The following is a 19,080-nucleotide window of genomic DNA, read 5'->3' as shown; positions in this document are numbered from 1 at the left end:
AAACTCAAAACTGAATTTTATTTCTGTTTTAGCGCTGACTAAGCTGATTGTCTGATGTCAAGTTTCGCTCGTTCAATATTAAATGGAAGTCAACTTATGTGAAATAAGAATGGCCGCGCATTTCAAATCCATCGCGATTAAGTATTTAAGGCGAACGCCGCATAAGATAGTATATGTGGTTCTATATAATACACAGAATATGTAGTTGTTTGGAAAATGCATTTTAGTGGATCAAAAAATGTATGGAAGATTTAAGAATGTACATACAGAATTTAATGGATTTAAAAATTTATGGAATAAGAGGTTTTTTGTAAGAGATCAAGATCCGAGAAGAAAAAGTCGGTTGGCCACATCTAAAGATTCATAGGACGATATCAAAAAATGTAGAGGTTTGTTTTACTTTTCGCACCATCGTTGTCATAAGCAGGTATTCGCGAAATAAACTCTATCGCAAACTATTCTTCGCGTTGTGATTCCATTGATAAAAATAACAATTCACATTATCGACATATCTCTTGCATTTTGTTCTATCTTCATATATACATATATATATACACACACACACACACATATATATATGTGTATATACCCAGATAGAAAAATGATGCCATGTAGCGTTAAATTGACGTACTATGTTCTCAGAAATGCATACAAAAATGCTGTTCAGGTGTCGTTCATGTGATGATACAGAAAAATATTACCTTCTAATAACATTATAGTAATAAAACTCGACATATTTGTACATCATTTGTGTACGCTGAGAAGAAAAAGTGTTAAATCAAGAAATATTTCTTAATTCAGCTATATGCGGCGATCACGGGCTGCCAAGCAAATATTTATCAATTCGCGAAAAATATTCGTCAATTCATAAAAATATATGTTTCGATACAGCACTGTATGTTTAACTTAAAAAAAAACCATATACATTTGAACTAAAGAAATACTGCCGACTAAACGTATTTAGTCGTTTCAATAACTTTTTCTTCTCAGTGTGCATCTTACGCTTATGTAATGTTACTCGCGTAATGTTCTTTACAAAAAGCATTAAATTGAAATTGGAATATGCAATCACACAGTGACGAAACGTGATCATCGCGCATTTCTCTCTGGATATATGTATGTATATATCATTGACTTTCACCGAGTTTTAGAACTCGGTTTATTCAGATAGAAATTTATTCAGTTCGTACGGTGTAAATAGTGAACGCGATTAGACAGTTTCAAAGATACAAGAGAGAAAAGATAATCAAGTTTATATTTTTATTGACGACCCATAAAAATGCTAATCTTTCTATAATGTTATAATAATTAATCCTCTCGTATAAAGGAACATGTCGTCGTTATGTATTCAACGATTTAAATATCGTACACTCTTTAACTTTGCATTTTTTTCGTAAATCATACTATACATTTTCTTCACTACCATATTTCGAAGTAAAAAATCCAAACGAAAGAGACGATTAGTTCCAAACTAGTATGTTTCGCTTTCTTATTCTCCTCTACTAATTTGTTGCTAACTTATAGACGTGTTGCTTAGAAGAACATAAGTAGCATATCAAGATCCGTATATGTTATTTTTAATTGTTATATGAAGTGCAATTTTTTTTTAAGATGATCTTCATTTAATTTTCAAATGTATGAAGAAATGTAATATCTTATATAACGATATCACGTGAACATAACTCGATATAACAAAATCGATTTGTATTCATTTTGATTAGAATTATTCATAATCAGAAAACATGGGTGTGAATTTTAAGTGAGCGCTTAAATAAAAATTAAAAGGCTTGACGCAAGAATAATGTACTCGTAAATACACAATTCCCCAGATAGCACAGAGAATCTAAAAAAAAAAACTTCCTTTTGAATTTACGAATCATGAAATAAATTCATTTTCCACCCCATTTTTGCTCCGAAAACATTCTTGGTTAAAAACAAATTCGCTTTTATGTCATCCATTCTGAGCTCTTTTTTAATACAGACGGAAATCTTTTTACGCTCTATAAGAATTCGCACCGGTGAGAAATTCTTTTGGAGTTCATTTTGAGTAAATTCCCCTAACTCATGAAGACTTTTAAAAAGTGAATCATTTTTAAGTTCATTACGATCACATGTGCTATTTGGGCAGATACAAGGTCCAATGTATAGATGTGACTTCATATTACAAGTGGACCTTGTATTGTGAATTTTTATCACGTTTTTGTACCAAAATCATCCATTAAAACCGAAATGGTAAGACGCGCTTGCCTCGATCGAGATCATTTCTGTGTTCCCATTAAATCATGTATGTTAACGTTAGCGCCAGCGATGCAGGTTTCGTCTTCTGGTAGGACCGTCGTTGCTGCTTACGCAAGTACCGTGCCTAAGCGACCTGCTCGTACTCGGCCTTATTGATGTTGCTGGCTAGGCAGCACGCTAAGAAGATACCGACCAGTGGGAAAAAGGCTACGCCGATCGCCGTACCGGCCACCAGACCGATGTTGCTATTTATGAAGTCCAGCACGAGATTGTAGCATCCCTGAGGAAAGGAACGGTAAAGAATTGTAGAAATCGGGAGAACAGAAATCGAGAAGAATCGAAAAAAAACTGATATAGGAAATAGGAATTGAATCTATCAGTTTTTTCCTATCTTCTTCACTTGCTATACCCTATTTGAACTTTTACTGCATTCGTCATCCCCCTTTTAGCTTCTACTGCGGATTGTAATTAACGCACAATTTTCATAATTGCGACAGTCAATCGGTACGTGAAAACTGCTCAACGTGTTGTCTGCCCGGCAAGTTTTGTCGTGTACGCTACGGTAGAATTTTCATTAAGTATATAATGACAGAGTATTGTATAACGATTAAATAAAATTATACCTCCAGGTAGTATTGAACCGCGTATTGAATCGTACACTTTTTACTTTACGGCTATGATTCGAAACAGTCTTATGTTAGATTTAATTAGATCGTGCTTTTAGTTTTTGTAAACTGTGCTAATCTAAAGTGAATCATTTTCAAGTTCATTACGACCACTCGTGCCATTTGGGTGGATACAAGGTCCGATGTACAGATGTGACTTCATATTGCAAGTGGACCTTGTATTGTGACTTCTTATCTCACTTTTGTGCCAAAATCATCAATTAAAACCGAAGTGGTAAGACGCGCGCTTGATCGAAATCATTCCCATTTAAGCCAAAAAAACTTTGTTGGTCGCCACGAAGGCACTATTGAAAAGCCGAGTGTCGAATAACCACTATGACAGTCAACATGTTAATATCTTGCTATTTTGTGCCTTATGTATATACTGGCGTGAGTGAAAAAGCTGTCTTGCAGGGATTTAGGCAGATAAGAGATGGAGAATAAACCTCGGTGTAAATTTCCTCTTCGTCCAGCGGGTCACACTTATCCTGGGGCACCTTGCAGCAGGAATAGGGAACGTCCTTCGGCGGGTCCAGGTGGAGCCAATCGGTGTACCCGCGGTTGCCGCAGCAGTGCAGCTGTAATCGATCAATTGAGCTTTTCAAGTAACGGAGCGTAACGCAACCACGTGTCACGGGGAAAGAAAAATGGGTAGGTTTCGCCTGTCTCTTACTTCGTCCTCCTCCTGTGTATTGAAACGCGACTCGATCATCCGACCTCCAATCAGTTCGGATAATCGACGTTCGATTGGCAGAACAATCGGGATAATGCGAATGGCATCGCCGTACAGGGATACTCACAGTCGATTGCATCGTATCGATGTGAGTGCTCTTGGAATTGTCCTGCCCGTAGGCTGCCATGCTCTCGTTCAGACCCTGATCGAATCCCTCGTTCAGGCTCGTGCGATAAGCGTAGACCGACGCGCCCGCGCCGAGTTCCAGCAGAGCCACGACGGCCAGGAACGCGCCGTACTTTGCAAAGGTAAAAAGAAAACGAATGAAGAGAATTACTTCTTGAGACCTTAACGAGGAAAGTGTTTATTTTAAGATATCTACTATAAAGTCACTGGCCTAGCCGGAAGGCTATTCGCGCGAACTCCTGCGTCTATACCTATTTTACCTAAATCGAAGGTTTACCTAGCAATACTCGCTCTCGATATAACAACTTTAGATGATTCCAAGAATTGTGATTTCATATATATTTAGGATAGATTTGGTTAATATATAGAGGGAAAGATTGAGAAAGAATTCCTTTTAGATTAATAAAATTCGTATGGCTCAAACGTGATAAACACAAATTTGAAGGAATAAAGGACTAAGAGCCGTGACAGGGTGTTAGTGTACAATCGTCCCTACAATGATGATTGTACTGTGTTTTAAGACTGGCGATTTAAGTCGGCACGCGGTTCTCGTTGTCGAGTACTGTCGCGATAGGTGGCATTCGGGAAACAACATCAGACTATTTATCCAATGAGTATTTCCATATGCCTTGATGGTCGAATTGGTTGGGACGCCCGCCTAGCGAGAGGGAGGTCCAGGTTCAAACCCTGGCTGGGGTAACATTTTTCGCAATAAATTTAGAATATGAAAAATTTAGACACCAACACCCTGTCACGGCTCTTAGTCCTTTATTCCTTCAAATTTCCTTTTAGATTCTCTCTCAATTCGCGTATCATGAAATGAATTGTTCTTCCATTCCGTTTCCGTTTTAAAAACATTTCTAAGAGTCGAAAAGAGAACTTGCTCTTTTACGTGACCAATTCTGAGCTCTTTTTCGAATTAAAAAGGACTTCCCTTTATACTTTACAAGCATTAGTTTATTTTGAGCGGATTAGTGTGGTCTACAGCCTCGCTTTGAGTAAGCCGTAAGAAATTAACCAATCACAGGTGAGAGTGAGAGACTTGCGCACTAATTCATAAAAAATTTTGAAAAATAAAGTCCTTTTCGAGCTCCTAATGATCGCCAGTGCAATTTAGGGGAGGCTACACTCCCCCTCGCGTAATGATATCGTATCGAGTATCGGCGTGTAACTTGATTCCACCGTTCCCGAGGGACCCAAAGTCCGCTTCAATTCGTGATCTATAATCCACGATGGAGTTCTATTTATAATCTTACGTAGAACGCGCGGGTGTACGTACATAATGCAGACACACGTGTATTTATTCCGATATGATATGTTCCGCAGGTTTCGATTCATCGTGAATTCATACGCGGGGCTTCATCTCGGATTCTCGCGAGCTCGAAAATAGATCTGACACCTACCAGATACAGCAGAGCAGGATGGCCGCGCGCGGTGCAGCAACAAGCGAGGACCGCCGCGACCGCCAGCACCGCGCCTAAGCTCGCGAGTGCCAGCAGAGCGGCCCCGCTGCCTTGCACGCTCATGTTCATGTAATCCCGCAGCTGGATGCGCATCCATATGCCGATGCATAGCATCAGCACCCCAGACGCCTGTGAAGCATATAAGCACAAGTTAACGCCACTCGTTAATTGGCGTGTTAATTCGGTCTTTTAAAAAAAATTGTGACAAGAGCCTGCACGTGTAAACAAACGCCTACGATCGCACGACGATTAGTCTCAATAAAAATTTACCCTCTAAAAGTCAATCAGTGGATTATCACTGAAAACAGTGAATGGTCACCGATTGATTTTTAGGGAGTATGGCACGTGCTCTGGACCCTCTTTTATGAATAAAGGCGCCTCTAAAAGTGGCTAATAACCCTAGGAGCACAGTACTTCGGCTAAACATTGATCTAATGTTGGTCATATTAGAAATGCCAATGGGCCGATATTGTCCAACGTAAAGCCAATATTGGCCGTGAAATTAATGTAAATATTGTACGATAATAATTACATAATATTAGATTTATATTGGGAGTACATTGGCCAATATTTAACAATGTAATAAGAATATTGGTCTAATATTGATACAATATTAAACCAATATTGCTAAATAAACATATTGGCTAAATAAGAGAAGTCCATCTTACAATATTGGACCAATATTGGGAATTTACGTTATTTCCCAATATTGCGCCAATATATTGTGCTATTAGGGAAGTTTTCTGATTGGCCACAAGCCACTTTCACAGGCGCTTATATTGATAAAAGAGGGTTCGGAATACGGGCCACACTCCCTAAAAATCAATCTGGTATACTTACAATCTAAAAGTGGCTAATAAGCCTTCTGATTGGCCACTTTTAGAGGCGCTTTGCTCGATAAAAGAGGATTTAGAATACGGGCCTAAGCCTTCGGCCGATGTTCATAGTCCGTTCTTATTTCAAGACCGTCTTGAAGTAAGATGCTGATACGGCTCTGATTTATTTATAACATCTTAAGATTGTATATAAGACGGTCTTAAATATAAAAACAAGCTATGAAAAGTACTAGTCTTTGACGCGAGTATAAGCTCCTGATAAATTTAAGGCAAGTGTCAGGAGCTCTTACTATATCTCCTTTATTGGAGCATAATCTGGAGCGAAATAACGTATGAACGTAATGATTGATGATGCAGTAACTTAGGCGGACGCTAGTTTGAAGAGTAGCAACGGTCACTAATGTTAGACACGATAACAGTCGTATATGTACTCACATATGTATGAACGTGCGGTCTGCAGATAAGCCGCGTAATTAACGCGCTCGAAAATTCTGAACTGATTCGAAGGTTCAAGGATAAATTCGAACCGGGGAAATGTACAGACTGTCCCAACGTTACATACTTCCCGCCAAGTCAAATTACATAATATACAATTTTAATTATAGAGAAAAGTTTCTTATTATGAGGTAGGCTCCTAATATGAGACAGCGGAGTTTCTGCTAAATTAATAGGCATCATCGGTTGGTTCCACCGTGAATTTATTGCCCTTGGAGTGATCTGTTTCATGGAAAATTCATTGTTAGATCGTGCAATCGTTGCGAAAAAAGATTTGTGATTGAATTTTAACGTTGAAAACCGTATTAGAAGAATCCTATCTCATTATAGAGAATTCCTCTATATACACATATAAAATATATATATAAAATCAAATATAGATACACGAGAAGAGAATTTTCTCTTAAAATTTACCCTAAAAATCGTAATCGTGGGACAACATGGCATTTCGAAGAATCTTATGAGTTTTTTTTTAAATTTTACCATACATTTTGCTAGTAAAATGTAAAATTTCAAAAAGTTTCATAAAGTTGTTCAAAATGCCACGTTGTGCGACGATGATTTTCAGGGTAAATTTTAAAAGAAATTTCTCTCCTCCCATATATTATATGTATACGTATTTTTATCACTTTGTGACGTTCCGTATATTTCCATTATTGTACAATATACACGCACACTTTCGTGACGTCCTACAATTCTTTTATATAAATTTTGTATTCTTAAATGCATCCTAAGTCTCCAAGTATTCTCAACTCTTGATATCATAACGATACTGATGAGCCTTTAGAGTTTCGTGCTGTCTGAACTTCACGTTTCAAGGTCACGTTCATCCACCGCCACATATTTACCACCTGGCGCTCATTTCCCAGTTACTCGACCCAGTTAGGAATTGAAAAGCTCAGAGACATTGTCAATACGTCATCAGTATGCACACTTCCCCGCGGAATTAAACAAAATTAATTAACATCCGATATTGTAATCAATTGCGCAACGGTTGGGTAGGACCAGGGTGCGCGATAAGGAGGTTCCGCGATCGTCACGTAGGCGATGTTCAGGCCTCGTAGGTCTCCGCTTACCCAGAAGATGAAATTGAAGAGCATCAACAGGGTCTTCATGCAGGTCATCGTGGCCACGGTCTCCAGTCGCTTGCTCATCCTAAGGTGTGTGTGTGTGTGTGTGTGTGGGGTCTTGCCTTCCTTTCCTCTCACTCACCTGCGACAAAACCCTACTCGACACGGGGTGTGGGTTATTACGCACTAGCAGGTTTCACTCAAGCAACGAGCGGAGTTCGCGCGATCGATTTGCGAGAGGATTTGCGAATACACTCTTACGTGTTGCGTGCGTGGCTCCTGCCCCTCTCTCAACCGGTGCATGCGCGCTACCCCGGCGTGGATGCGATGGCGATGGTGGGAACTCCCCTTATCGGAACAATTCTTCACGAGAAAATGGTTAACGGGAACAAGTGTACCGCGGACACCGTAGCCGGCGGACAAATATACCGCCGTAAAGGCTCTCTCTTCCCCGAGAGAGACGTTCCTTGGGCGTATCCGTCGCATTGAAATATTGAATGCTATGGCGATAATTTCTTTTATTGGAATAACCGCTGATGAACCAGCGATACAATATAAATGGCACAAATATCCGATAAATGCTACAAATGAGCCTGGGAAGGCTTTACGAGGTTGTTTAACGTTTGTTTGGAACTCTACATTAATAAAAATAAGAATATGATATTTAGGATGATAGCTTTTGACCAGAATAACTTCAATTGTACTAAATTGGAACATGATAGATGATATAAATAATGTAGTAGTACGCGGAGAGAATTTTCTCTTAAAATTTTTCCTGAAAGTCAGGTGATCGTGAGGCAGAATTTTATGAGCGTTTTTTAAAAATCTTACCATACGTTTGACTAGCAATTATACTTAGTATACATTTTACTAATAAAATGTATGGTGAAATTTAAGAAAACTCTCATAAGGTTCTTCAAAATGCCACATTGTTCCACGATTACACAATTTTCAGGATGGAGAAAACGCATAAAGCATTTTCTCTCTCTTTCTTTCTCTCTCTCTTAATTAATTTTTTATTCCTCACGTGTGAGTTCAAGAGATAATTGAATCAGTAAATAGAAATTGCCAACAAAGAGCTACTACATTGTTAAATAATTTCACGAAAAAGTTAAATGAAAGTTATGAAATTAACTATTTAATTAAAAAAGATGAAATTAATTACTTTTCAACTAACAATAAAATGTAGTAATGAAAAGTTTTAACATTTTTTGAAAATAGCGTTTACTTTTGTAAATAACTCTGCTTAAAATATTAGGAATTAATAAGACTCGTATTTATTTACATTGAAATTGCATGTAATCTAATGTAATCTGATCATATTCTATCTATTATTTTAAACAGGGAAAATTACGTGATTTTTTCTTAGGTAATACGATTTCTTTAGTCATTCAAAATTATATTAAGATAAGGCTATAAAAAAACCAATGATTTACAAAATATTTAATACTTATAACTGTTATGTTTATACATATACAATTATTACTAAAACATTCGCTCTACAGAATTGGAGATTACTATATTTGCTGTCGTTATATTTTTACTTTGGAAAGTTTCTTCATCGACAATCGGTAACGTCTACCCTTTATTTAACCCTTTATTAATTCTTATCCTCCAGTGAAATAAATATGAAGCGTATACTTATTCCGGATTTACAAAATCTCCGGACAATATCATTACAATTAAATAAGACTTATTTGAAACGAGTTTATATAAACTTTAATTTAAAAACTACCCATACAGCACGTATGTCTAAAAGGCATCTTTAAGTGCCTTTCACTTAAAAATATATTTACAATATTTGTTTCGTTACATTAGATTTTTTTAATATTTGAACTTTATTTCCAATATTTAATAACTCAAATATTTCTAAACTCACAATATACAATTTTATTAGAATTTGAAAACTTGTTATTTATTGCATCCTCTATTTTGAATGGTTAAATTTGATGTTATATAATAATTATATAATATTATATACAGACACCTGTACTAGATATGTTCTTTCAAGAAAAATTGGATATAGAAGGACAAAATATTTAAGAAAAAACTTTTGTGCGAATACAATTAATAGAAAAAACAAAGAAGAGAAATTAAATACCTAATGTAGTTTTACTTTAGTAATCAGAAAATAAACACATATGTATTTCAATTGGTAAAGCACATCAATACAAGTACATTATATTTTATTGGGCGATTTATTGATCGAAACGCTCGCGTATTTATGCGCAAGTTTTTCCGCTCGACGGATTTTACTCTTATTGATCTTTCGAAGAGTCGCTGGCAATGTCAAAGTTGTTGGTGTAATTTAAAAGTACTCCCGGCCAAGCGACGTTGTTTTCGCCGATGATTGATGATCGCCGCAGGTTCTTGGATGATCGTTTGGTTTTTCGGAACGAGCGAAATCTCTCCTGACCGTTTAATCCATCCTCCTGATCCTCCTGATCCTCCTTATCCATCTTATCCTTCAAATTATCCAAAAAGATCACATTGTTGTTCTCCGTCTGTCTCTCATTTCCTCCACGATTGTTTTCATCAGCAGGACAAGAAAGCCATTCGTTTCTTCCTTGATTATCTATCAGATTTAAGTTAAGTTTTGATATATCCACGATTGGCCAGGTGTTTTGCATCGTTCTGTCCTTTTCCCCTCCGGTATCTGGATTATTGTTAGTCTCTTCGGAAGATAATTTATTAAACATCGGATCGGTGAGCGAGTTGGCATCCCACTCAATCTGCTCCTCGCTGCTCACGGACGCACTGTCCTGATTTCGATTTTGGTCTCTCTTGTCACTTTTAATATCACCGATAGTCTTGAAGTAGATGCTATGGTCGTACCGGTACGTTTCTAGACAATTGTTATCCAGCTTACTGTTCGATTGGTAATTGAAGGTGCCGCAGCAGTTGATCTTGATCTCCTCCGGACGCGATTTCCATCGGGATCGTTTGAGAGCGTGAAATCGCGGCGGGGTTTCGTTGGAGGCCGCGCTCCAGGACTCTTGCATCGTCTGCCGATTCTTGAACCACCTGATTTATTTTTGTTTAAATTATAAACATCTCTCTTTTTTGCGTACGTATTATTTATGTATAGTCGCTCCCGCCTTATTAAGGTGAGGCAGGAGGTGTGGTCAAATTAAAGACGATATTTGCGAATTTATTTCAGGGAAAGAGGATGAATGGACACAATTCTCTATTTAGATATTTACTTTTGTACTTGTGAGACGTAGAAAATTTATTTGTAATGCAAAACTGATTAAGATAAAAGTGAAGAGAGAAAAGTTATCTGTCACTGGTGACAAGATTGAAAGTTTCGCGTGCTTTGCGTCTAGCTGTTCATTTTTTCCCCGCAAATAAATTCGTAAATTTTATTTTCAATTGGATCACGATCCTCCTTAAATGTGCTATTTAATCCTCAGAAGATTTTTTTCAATCATGCACATTAATGAACGTTTCTCTCTCTCTCTCTCTCTCTCTCTCTCTCTCTCTCTCTCTCTCTCTCTCTCTCTCTCTTTCTTACCTTTGCGATCGAAGACGGTTGTAACCACGTGCAAAGGCTGCCCATCTCTCGATCCTTTGGAAAACGTACTCTGTCTCCTCACTCCACCATTCCGACAGGCCCCTTTGAAGCAACGTCTCCCTGTTCTCCGCAATGGTAGTCATTCTGATGTTGCAAACGAGAATGAAAATTGGAGGAGTTATTATTTGTGTAAGAGTTGCTAATTGATGCCTGAACTAACAGTTAGTAATTGGACAACTGTAAAAGTGATTCGGTCCGGCGGGTAAAGAGTCAATTTATAAGACCAGCAGGAAGCACCTCAAACGCGGAAGCCATTGGTGATTGTGGCCGTGACCTTGTATGATGGTGCAACGTTTTCGCCGCGCCTAGTTACATTGCTTGGAAACACGTCGTGAAAAATTAATGCACCGCCTCGACATAAATAGCTTTATTGCACAATAGTTTCGGTAGGCAATTGTGGCGATATTTCAATTTGTAAAAATAAAATGTGAAAACTTTTCACAAGTAAAAATGCTAAAAACACTAGGATTAAAGTCAGTTGGAAACTGAACTATAAGAAAAGATTTTATTATTTATTTAGAAAGTTATTCTGTTAAAACTTTTTACCTTCACTTATTTGTTCGAGACAATAATAAATTTGTTAAGGAGCAAATGGATAATGAAGATACTCTTCAGCGTATTTTCATCGAATATTAATTTCAGCTGTGTGCTTATATTATAGAAAAATATGCCAGTAAATCTATAATTAGAATACAATGTGATAGAAACGAAACAGTCTCGAAACAGTAGATAAATTTAAACTCAATATATATTTAAAAAAATTTTTAGAATCGTTTATCGAAACGATACTTAAAACTCTTTCACTAAAATCTTTCGTCTTACGTAATATCGTAAGCAATGGCACTCATTCTCCTCGCCGCCGCCCATTCTTCTCGCCAGTGTATTCACTTTTTTAATCAGACAATCGAGAAAAGCAGCTATGTAAAAATAACTCGCGGCCGACAGAAGAGTACGCTTGTTCGCTCGTTACTTATCAGCGGATGCTGCCCACACTCCCTCTCGCTGAAAAGGATTTTAACGTCCGATTTTTCTCACGAGCGCCACAGAAAGGAAATAGAAAAGCCAAGACGTGACATCGGTAATGCGTTTAGCTGGTGCCCTGCCAATCATCGACGCGTAACATCGCGGAATACTGAGCGGTCGGTGGCGGAAGCGGCTCGCGGAGAGACGGAAGAAAATTGTTTATCAGTACTCGCGGCGGTGCGCGAATTAAAATTCAACGCCATCCCCCGCGCGTTTTCACCCCTGCGCGATTTTTTTAGCCCCAGGAGGGGGAAGGATGAACGAAGTCGGCCGCGGCTATAAAAAGCTACCGCTGCGCTTATCGCACACTCCTTCGGCCGATTTCCCCGACATCCGGTACGCGCAGGTAAGCGGATATACTTAAGACGTTTCGGAGAAATTCTTCAAAAGTACCTTATTAAACTCTCTTTATGCAATTTATATCGCGGATAAGCTCGTGTATCCTCAGATCAGACATTTTCCGTTATATCTCTCGTGCAAGCTCATTGTAAATCGTTCGATCGTCAACCCTAGTAGCACTGTGTATTGGCTAAACATTCGCCCAATACAACCAAATATTGGGCCAATGTTTAACCAATGATAAAGACCAAAAATTTGGTCAATGCACTGTGCTACTGAGAAACGTATTACCTGTATTTAAAAAAATTAATATTATCGAATCTTGCTTCGCGTTTGCGTCCCAGAGAACATGCATGTTTAAAGGAGGGTGCATTGTGCTACTAAGGTATGATGCACATCAAATATACTTTTTTAAATAAAAACGTAGTCGCATGTTTTCAAAATTTCTGCTGTGCATTAGTAACATTCTACAAGTATAATAATTCTACAGTTATCATTAAATAAACCAAGTAAAACTAAGACTCTAGAATATATGACAATCAGATAGTTCGACTTGTAGCGGTTTTTAAGAATATTTATGCTTCAGGTTTACGAATTTAATTGAACGAATTTCACGAATTTCATAATAAATGAAGAGCACATCGTTACGTAACTCTCATTATTACTGTCAGAAGGAAAAATTCATATGTTTGACGATGGTATTCGATGATCTATGTGACGATCTGTTTGGCGAAGATTTGCTCTAAGGTAAAAAATTGACGATTATGATTGTAGACATGAATCTGACTCTTGCGCTGTCCTGCATGATCGCGATCATGTGGCTGTTCTGCGGAAGATGTAAAGCAGCTCCTGGATTAATCACCGGCGTCCATCGCAATTTAGGAAATCGCCCACATATCCGCGGGTAATTGCTGTGTTATATATATAAGAAAATACGTGCAAATCACAAGTAGACGACAAAGTGAGATAATTCGCGCGCAATTCGACCTCGTTAAGGATCGAACAATTAAACAGTGAGTAACTATTTCGCGTGTTCCGCCGCAGATACGCCGTGGAAGGTCTCGTGAAGGACCTGGTGGACGATCTCGTCGGTGAAGACGAGGATAATTTGCGGCTAAGCAAGCGGCAGCAGCTGGACGATTACGGTCACATGAGATTCGGCAAGCGGTCCAACGGCGACGAAGAAGAGTACGGGCATCCGCGATTCCGCAGAAATATCGAGTAAAACGCCAACACACCGGGTTTCTCTACATCGTAGATCGTTCACACACTCGTGCTAGATGTAGATAGAATATATTTTACATTGCAGCTATTATCGATCGTGTCTCGTTATTCTCTACCTCCTCCAGTTTCTTCATCTTTGATCTCGGTGCCGCGCGAATTAATCTGTGCTCTTCGAAAGTACGCAATCTATCTCGGATTTAATTCTGTAGCTTGCCGCGATATTGTATTAGGATAACAACACGTTAGCTTTTATTTATTGTGAAAATAGATGGAATTTATAAATGGAGAAAAATTAAACGAACATTATGAAAAGATCTGACAAATTATAACATCTTTTGTGAGTTAAAATATATTGGAACTGAGACACGATGAAGTGCAGAAATAAAGTCAGCTCCCACTCGCCAACAAAATGTTCTGTTAGTTCGTACATATCTTATTTTTATGAATAAAGGAATAATCATTGCGTTCATTTTACATATTGTTCTTAGTATCCCCAATTTATTAAAAATATTCCACAGATTTATCTAGCACTTGAAATAATTTTATAATAAACAATTTCTCCCTTTACTTTAATGCACAAGACCATTTTATAAAGCAGAAATTATATAAAACTTGTCAATCGTTAACAGGACTTTGTTGACATTTATTATTTATTAGAATCTCATACAGTTTCCCCCTTTGCATTTTTAAATCTGCTATTCTCTGATGAAGATCCATATTATCGTCTAAAAACGTGTGATATCCGCAACGATTTTCCAAATCCTGGAGACTGTAACCAATGGTGCGTCGATTTAACAACCACGGCTCTGGTAATGGTGGCGGTGGTGGTGGTTTCGGTTTTAGAGGATAAATCGACCGATAATCGCTGCTCGTGGTAGTGCGGTAATTCATCTGGCAAGTGACCATGGGATCCAGAAGGATGTCCGTTAATTTTAATACCTTTTCCTCGTAATCCTTCCTAGGTAACGTTGAATTATCACTTTGGATGTACACTCTAGGAATCACTCATGCCTTCCCATATAAATTTAGAAGTTATGGGGAAATTTATTATTAATATTTAATGTGTCGGTATGTGCGCAAATTCATGTGGGAAGGCATCTGTGATTCCTAGTGTGCATTGAACCCAAATAACAAAAATGCATTTTACAATTTTGTTACAATAATAAGAAACATTAAAGTATGTCATAAGTTTCTGAGCGTTAATTCTAAGAGCAATGATATCACCCGAATATTCTGTACTTTGATAGGATGAAAGATATCCTAATATATTGGGAACATCCCTTAATTTATATCTCATACTTTTTGTGGTATCCACAAACATTTTCACAATCTACATTTGCTGTGTGGAAACTTGTGTGCTACTTCCATTACTTCAAATTGCATTGTGTCATGTTGGCATGTATAAGTGTGAGAGATACGTACTCCGCCGAAGCAAGCGACTGCATCGTTAGTAAACTACGTCGTGGATAAGTAACCGGCTTGTACTCGTCTTTTAATTTAATCTGCGACAGCATAGCGCGCGTCTCCGAAATCCCAGTGATCTCGTCCGCTGGACCAAGCCTCCGATACGAGGATTTGTGCAGATTCCCGCTCGGTGGAAATATGTCCGCGTTATCTCTAGGCTCCGACAAGATCTTCATTTGCCTGTTAATTAGATTAAGCGAAATCGCTGAGAAACAAATCTCGAGTTCCATCTAAACGTGCCAGTTCTACATTATTGAACTGAACTCAACCTACTAACAATATTTCGTGCTGATAGAATTTATTTCACCTTTATTCTTAGAAACAATTATCACCGCAGTCTTAATTTAATTAATTAACGGGAGTCCCCAAATATATGCATACGTATTATACACTCACTTTTTTGTTTCTCCCGACAACAATAAAGATTTTTCTTGATGCAAAGACATATTTTTTAGATAATAATTAACGTCACGCTAATTAATTAAGTTCAAATATTACACGATTGCTCACACTCTGTGTCAAATAATGATATGTAATACAAAAACAGGAATATTTTTGTAAGGTGCAATAAGGAGAGATGAAACACCGTTGCTACGATTAACAACTGTGGTCTTCTCCACGGTGACTAGTAGTTACTGACTACTCCCCCCACATTTCCTCATATAAATACGTGATACGCTTAGTGTATACAATTTCACGATTGATCTATACAAACAGCATACCTACATTATTACTTAAAAAATTAATATATAGTAAAAGATTTAAATTAGAAAACAGATTCGTCTAACAGTTTTCTGTTACAGAATAAACAAATTTAATTAAGAAAGTAAAAAGTTAAATAAACTTATGTAGGAAAATGTGTACAAGCAGTCAAAATCTTTCTAAAATAAACATTAAACTTATAATAATACATGGTTTAAGATTCAATATCTTATATATAATTTTAACAATTAAATCTTAAATAAAATATGGTTAAGTAAATAATAAAGTAGAAACTACTTGGCATGCACTGTCCTTGAATCAATAAATGTTTTAATTATTGATTATTTATCGCGCTTTTTATTTTAATTTATTTTATTTAATAAATAAAAGTAGATTGCAATACCAACCAATCGTGAATTTTGACTTTATCGCTGTACACGGCTGGAACATGAAATACGATACGTCCAGTATTTTCGTCTTCTTGTTTATCAGTGACAGGCTATAACAAAAAGAAATATTTGTAGAAAAACTTTATCGAAACTAAATTACACATCACTAAATCACACATTAATAACATGTATTTACGGTTCAAAAGTAAAACATTTTTCCATACTTCTTGTTTCGATATATCAAAAGTTTACAATAATAATATATTATAAATCAGATATTTATGTAAAAATATACGTGGCGCAATAAAATTATAAGATACTTGACACTTTAGGTTTCTTTATAACATTACGTTACATTTTACACAAGAAATATAAATCATATCTAGAACATGCGTGTGTAAATTGTATAGCCTTACATTTATTTTCCCTTTTCTCAGCATTTTGTATTTCGTAAGTGTGTATCTTTTCTCCTCGTAAATTAAATATATAGAAAGAGCTTATTAATCGGTACAATTGAATAACTTCTTCATTCAAATATCTACAAAAGTAACACAAAAGCTTAACAACCTACTTTCTTTTACGTCATTTTATACTATCACGTGAACATAGTATTATACAATATCATTACATTTACGTATGTATATGTATACAACAAATGACACAGGCATTTTCTATGTATTTCACTTTCGTTTCTCAATTTTGTGGCACAAAAAGCAATAAGATTAATAGTTCACGCTATTAGATAAATTGTTAGATATTATATCATTAATGTCATATATAAATAATAAAATGGAACACAAAATAAGAGAATTGGATATGCAAGAGCTGCAGAAAGAAATTTTACGTAAGTGTAGAAAAAAAACTGAGCCTCCGGCTCTTTCCGACGAAGCGGAAAATGATGAACATAAAGAAGAAGATTTACAAGAGGAAGACGTAGCCTCGATCGAAACTGACAATCAGAAAACTACGGACGAATTGCCATTTGAGGATGTACTGGCTGAAAAACGCCGCAAATATACAGCTAAAGAAGAATTCATCTATTCATTATACAATAATATACTTCCAGCTTTCGTAGCTGAGTAACTATTTCGATGCAAATCAGAAATTATTATTATTGTATTATTAATTTAACTTGCTCGATATAGGTGGGATGGATATTTCTTGCGGCGGGAACAGCTTGCGAAGAGATTTTGTCAGGACGAGGCTGAAACCATAGAGGAAAACGACGAAATGGATAATTATGACAAAAATGATAGCACGTTTATCGAAAAGCAAAACGAGGAGAAAAATCAGACATCCGTTACACCGTGGAAGCTTTCACTGCCGGATGAATTCGCCGACATAAGGTTTTACAATAATAATTCTTACTGCGGTCGCATCAGTAGGAAAATGATGGAAGGCGATGGAACGTATACATGGCATAATGGCGTTCAATATAAGGTACCGATAATTGACTCGTAATTAATGTAAAATATATAAAACTTAAAAAATGAAAATTTATTTTATATGTAAAGTCCTCTATTATGAGATAAGTTTCTAATATGGGATAGCAGGTTTTCAACACCCAAATTCAATCAAAAATAAATCTTTTCTCGCAACGATTACACGATCTAACAATGAATTTTCCACTAAATCGATTTCGCTCCAGGAGCAATAAGTTCATAGTGGAATCAACTAATGATTCCTATTAATTTAACAGAAACCCTCGCTATAATCCTATATTAGATCTCATAATAGGGGACTTTTCTCTATAATTAGTATTGTAAGTGTACTAACACACGTCTAGAAAACATTTCAATTTCCGCAAATGCGAGTTTCAAAATTAAATCGACGTTTTTTCCAGTTTATAAATATATTACGTTTGAACTTAGCAAGAATAAATAAGAGAAATTATGCAGGGTCAATTCGAGCACAATAAAATTCAAGGAAGAGGTCTCTTGAAGTGGAGCAACAATTGTTGGTACGAAGGTGACTTTGCGGATGGTCTTCGACATGGCAAGGGCATCCTGGTGGACAGAGAAAACAATCGCATATATGTCGGTCAGTGGTGCATGGGCCACATGCATGGAAAAGTGGTAAAATGTTGAGATATAAATATTACATTTGTCATGTTACAGTGTGCAAAATTATTGGTATCTTGAAATATTTCTTAGATTATTATACACGTAATTGCGATTGACGACTGATGTATTTTAATGCACTTAAGACATGTCTTGCGTATAAAATAAACAAATAATGTACGATGTTACCTAAATCAATTTTAAAATACGCGATTTTTAAGTTATGTTTTTATGTCTAGAAAAAAATGTAAAAACTCTTGAATGATCATTCAAGTATATATATATGTATTTGTATAACTTGAGAGCAAAAATTTCAGTTTAAATTCACTGGAATAAGTTATAGGTTAGGTAACCTATAACTTGTTCAGGCGAATAGATTTTTTGTTAAGCTGCTAAATTTAATTTCAATGATACCATGCTGTTCTCTGATTTAGTCCGATTAGTGGAACACTGTCGGTTCGTACACAAAAGCCGCATAATTTGTATATTACACAAATGTTGTCACGACCTGTCGGCGAGCCTGCAGCACTGACTTTTTCAAATGAACGGAGATCTGCCGCGCTCCGCCCGCCGCTGGTGAACGGCGATTGGCGCGCGGGCGAGCCAATGGGCGCCAATCGGATCCGCTCGCGGTCGGCTGTGCTAGCAGAAAGATTTCAATATCGACGCGTACTCGACG

The 19,080-nt window shown here is 36.9% G+C and overlaps 5 protein-coding genes across 9 annotated transcripts; 2 read left to right on the top strand and 3 right to left on the bottom strand.

Annotated features, from left to right (window-relative positions):
* Positions 1-204: 204 nt before the first annotated feature.
* Positions 205-7,911, bottom strand: LOC105559537 (tetraspanin-7-like). The gene is made up of 5 exons (XM_012007902.1): positions 7,633-7,911; positions 5,166-5,354; positions 3,704-3,874; positions 3,350-3,481; positions 205-2,518 (listed from the first exon to the last, which is right to left on the bottom strand). The coding sequence occupies exons 1-5, from the start codon at positions 7,708-7,710 to the stop codon at positions 2,363-2,365; spliced, it is 726 nt and encodes a 241-aa protein (XP_011863292.1). The 5' UTR covers positions 7,711-7,911; the 3' UTR covers positions 205-2,362.
* Positions 7,912-9,054: 1,143 nt separating this feature from the next.
* On the bottom strand, positions 9,055-12,063 carry LOC105559536. Of its 2 annotated transcripts, none has more exons than XM_012007900.1 (3): positions 12,023-12,063; positions 11,141-11,284; positions 9,055-10,650 (listed from the first exon to the last, which is right to left on the bottom strand). In XM_012007900.1, exons 1-3 carry the CDS (start codon positions 12,046-12,048, stop codon positions 9,885-9,887), a joined length of 936 nt encoding a protein of 311 aa, XP_011863290.1. In that variant the 5' UTR covers positions 12,049-12,063; the 3' UTR covers positions 9,055-9,884. The 2 variants fall into 2 exon arrangements, with proteins under 2 accessions (XP_011863290.1, XP_011863291.1); XM_012007901.1 differs by lacking the exon at positions 12,023-12,063 and adding an exon at positions 11,361-11,432.
* A 403-nt stretch (positions 12,064-12,466) lies between these two features.
* LOC105559531 (drosulfakinins) lies at positions 12,467-14,191 on the top strand. Its single transcript, XM_012007890.1, has 3 exons — positions 12,467-12,569; positions 13,337-13,466; positions 13,607-14,191. Exons 2-3 carry the CDS (start codon positions 13,339-13,341, stop codon positions 13,785-13,787), a joined length of 309 nt encoding a protein of 102 aa, XP_011863280.1. The 5' UTR covers positions 12,467-12,569; positions 13,337-13,338; the 3' UTR covers positions 13,788-14,191.
* A 148-nt stretch (positions 14,192-14,339) lies between these two features.
* Positions 14,340-18,945, bottom strand: LOC105559532. 4 transcript variants are annotated; one of them, XM_012007894.1, is made up of 5 exons: positions 18,893-18,945; positions 17,478-17,545; positions 16,360-16,451; positions 15,209-15,430; positions 14,340-14,744 (listed from the first exon to the last, which is right to left on the bottom strand). In XM_012007894.1, the coding sequence occupies exons 4-5, from the start codon at positions 15,424-15,426 to the stop codon at positions 14,402-14,404; spliced, it is 561 nt and encodes a 186-aa protein (XP_011863284.1). In that variant the 5' UTR covers positions 15,427-15,430; positions 16,360-16,451; positions 17,478-17,545; positions 18,893-18,945; the 3' UTR covers positions 14,340-14,401. The 4 variants fall into 4 exon arrangements, with proteins under 4 accessions (XP_011863284.1, XP_011863283.1, XP_011863282.1 ...); XM_012007893.1 differs by lacking the exon at positions 18,893-18,945 and adding an exon at positions 18,201-18,281; XM_012007892.1 differs by lacking the exons at positions 17,478-17,545; positions 18,893-18,945 and adding an exon at positions 18,816-18,846.
* LOC105559533 (phosphatidylinositol 4-phosphate 5-kinase 8-like) lies at positions 18,234-18,611 on the top strand. Its single transcript, XM_012007895.1, has one exon. It carries the CDS (start codon positions 18,234-18,236, stop codon positions 18,426-18,428), a length of 195 nt encoding a protein of 64 aa, XP_011863285.1. The 3' UTR covers positions 18,429-18,611.
* Positions 18,946-19,080: the final 135 nt, after the last annotated feature.

Source organism: Vollenhovia emeryi, unplaced genomic scaffold (assembly GCF_000949405.1).
Source record: "Vollenhovia emeryi isolate VEMERY1.0 unplaced genomic scaffold, V.emery_V1.0 DF939265.1, whole genome shotgun sequence".
Lineage (NCBI taxonomy): Eukaryota > Metazoa > Arthropoda > Insecta > Hymenoptera > Formicidae > Vollenhovia > Vollenhovia emeryi.
This window is presented reverse-complemented; position numbering and strand designations above follow the sequence as displayed.

Excerpts from the sequence above, each read along its gene's own strand:
- LOC105559536 (XM_012007900.1), bottom strand. The coding sequence starts at position 12,048 with ATGAGTGCCATTGCTTACGATATTAC. Across the intron at positions 11,285-12,022 it reads GCCATTGCTTACGATATTAC|AATGACTACCATTGCGGAGA; the intron begins GTAAGACGAAAG and ends TTGCAACATCAG. Across the intron at positions 10,651-11,140 it reads AACCGTCTTCGATCGCAAAG|GTGGTTCAAGAATCGGCAGA; the intron begins GTAAGAAAGAGA and ends AAAATAAATCAG.
- LOC105559532 (XM_012007891.1), bottom strand. The coding sequence starts at position 16,781 with ATGCTGAGAAAAGGGAAAATAAAT. Across the intron at positions 16,452-16,757 it reads TGAGAAAAGGGAAAATAAAT|CCTGTCACTGATAAACAAGA; the intron begins GTAAGGCTATAC and ends TTTTTGTTATAG. Across the intron at positions 14,745-15,208 it reads CAGTCGCTTGCTTCGGCGGA|GAAGGATTACGAGGAAAAGG; the intron begins GTACGTATCTCT and ends AACGTTACCTAG.
- LOC105559533 (XM_012007895.1), top strand. The coding sequence starts at position 18,234 with ATGCAGGGTCAATTCGAGCACAATAAAATTCAAGGAAGAGGTCTCTTG.
- LOC105559537 (XM_012007902.1), bottom strand. The coding sequence starts at position 7,710 with ATGAGCAAGCGACTGGAGACCGTGGCCACGATGACCTGCATGAAGACC. Across the intron at positions 3,875-5,165 it reads ATCCTGCTCTGCTGTATCTG|TACGGCGCGTTCCTGGCCGT; the intron begins GTAGGTGTCAGA and ends ACCTTTGCAAAG. Across the intron at positions 2,519-3,349 it reads AAGAGGAAATTTACACCGAG|GGATGCTACAATCTCGTGCT; the intron begins GTTTATTCTCCA and ends TCCTTTCCTCAG.
- LOC105559531 (XM_012007890.1), top strand. The coding sequence starts at position 13,339 with ATGAATCTGACTCTTGCGCTGTCCTGCATGATCGCGATCATGTGGCTG. Across the intron at positions 13,467-13,606 it reads AATCGCCCACATATCCGCGG|ATACGCCGTGGAAGGTCTCG; the intron begins GTAATTGCTGTG and ends GTTCCGCCGCAG.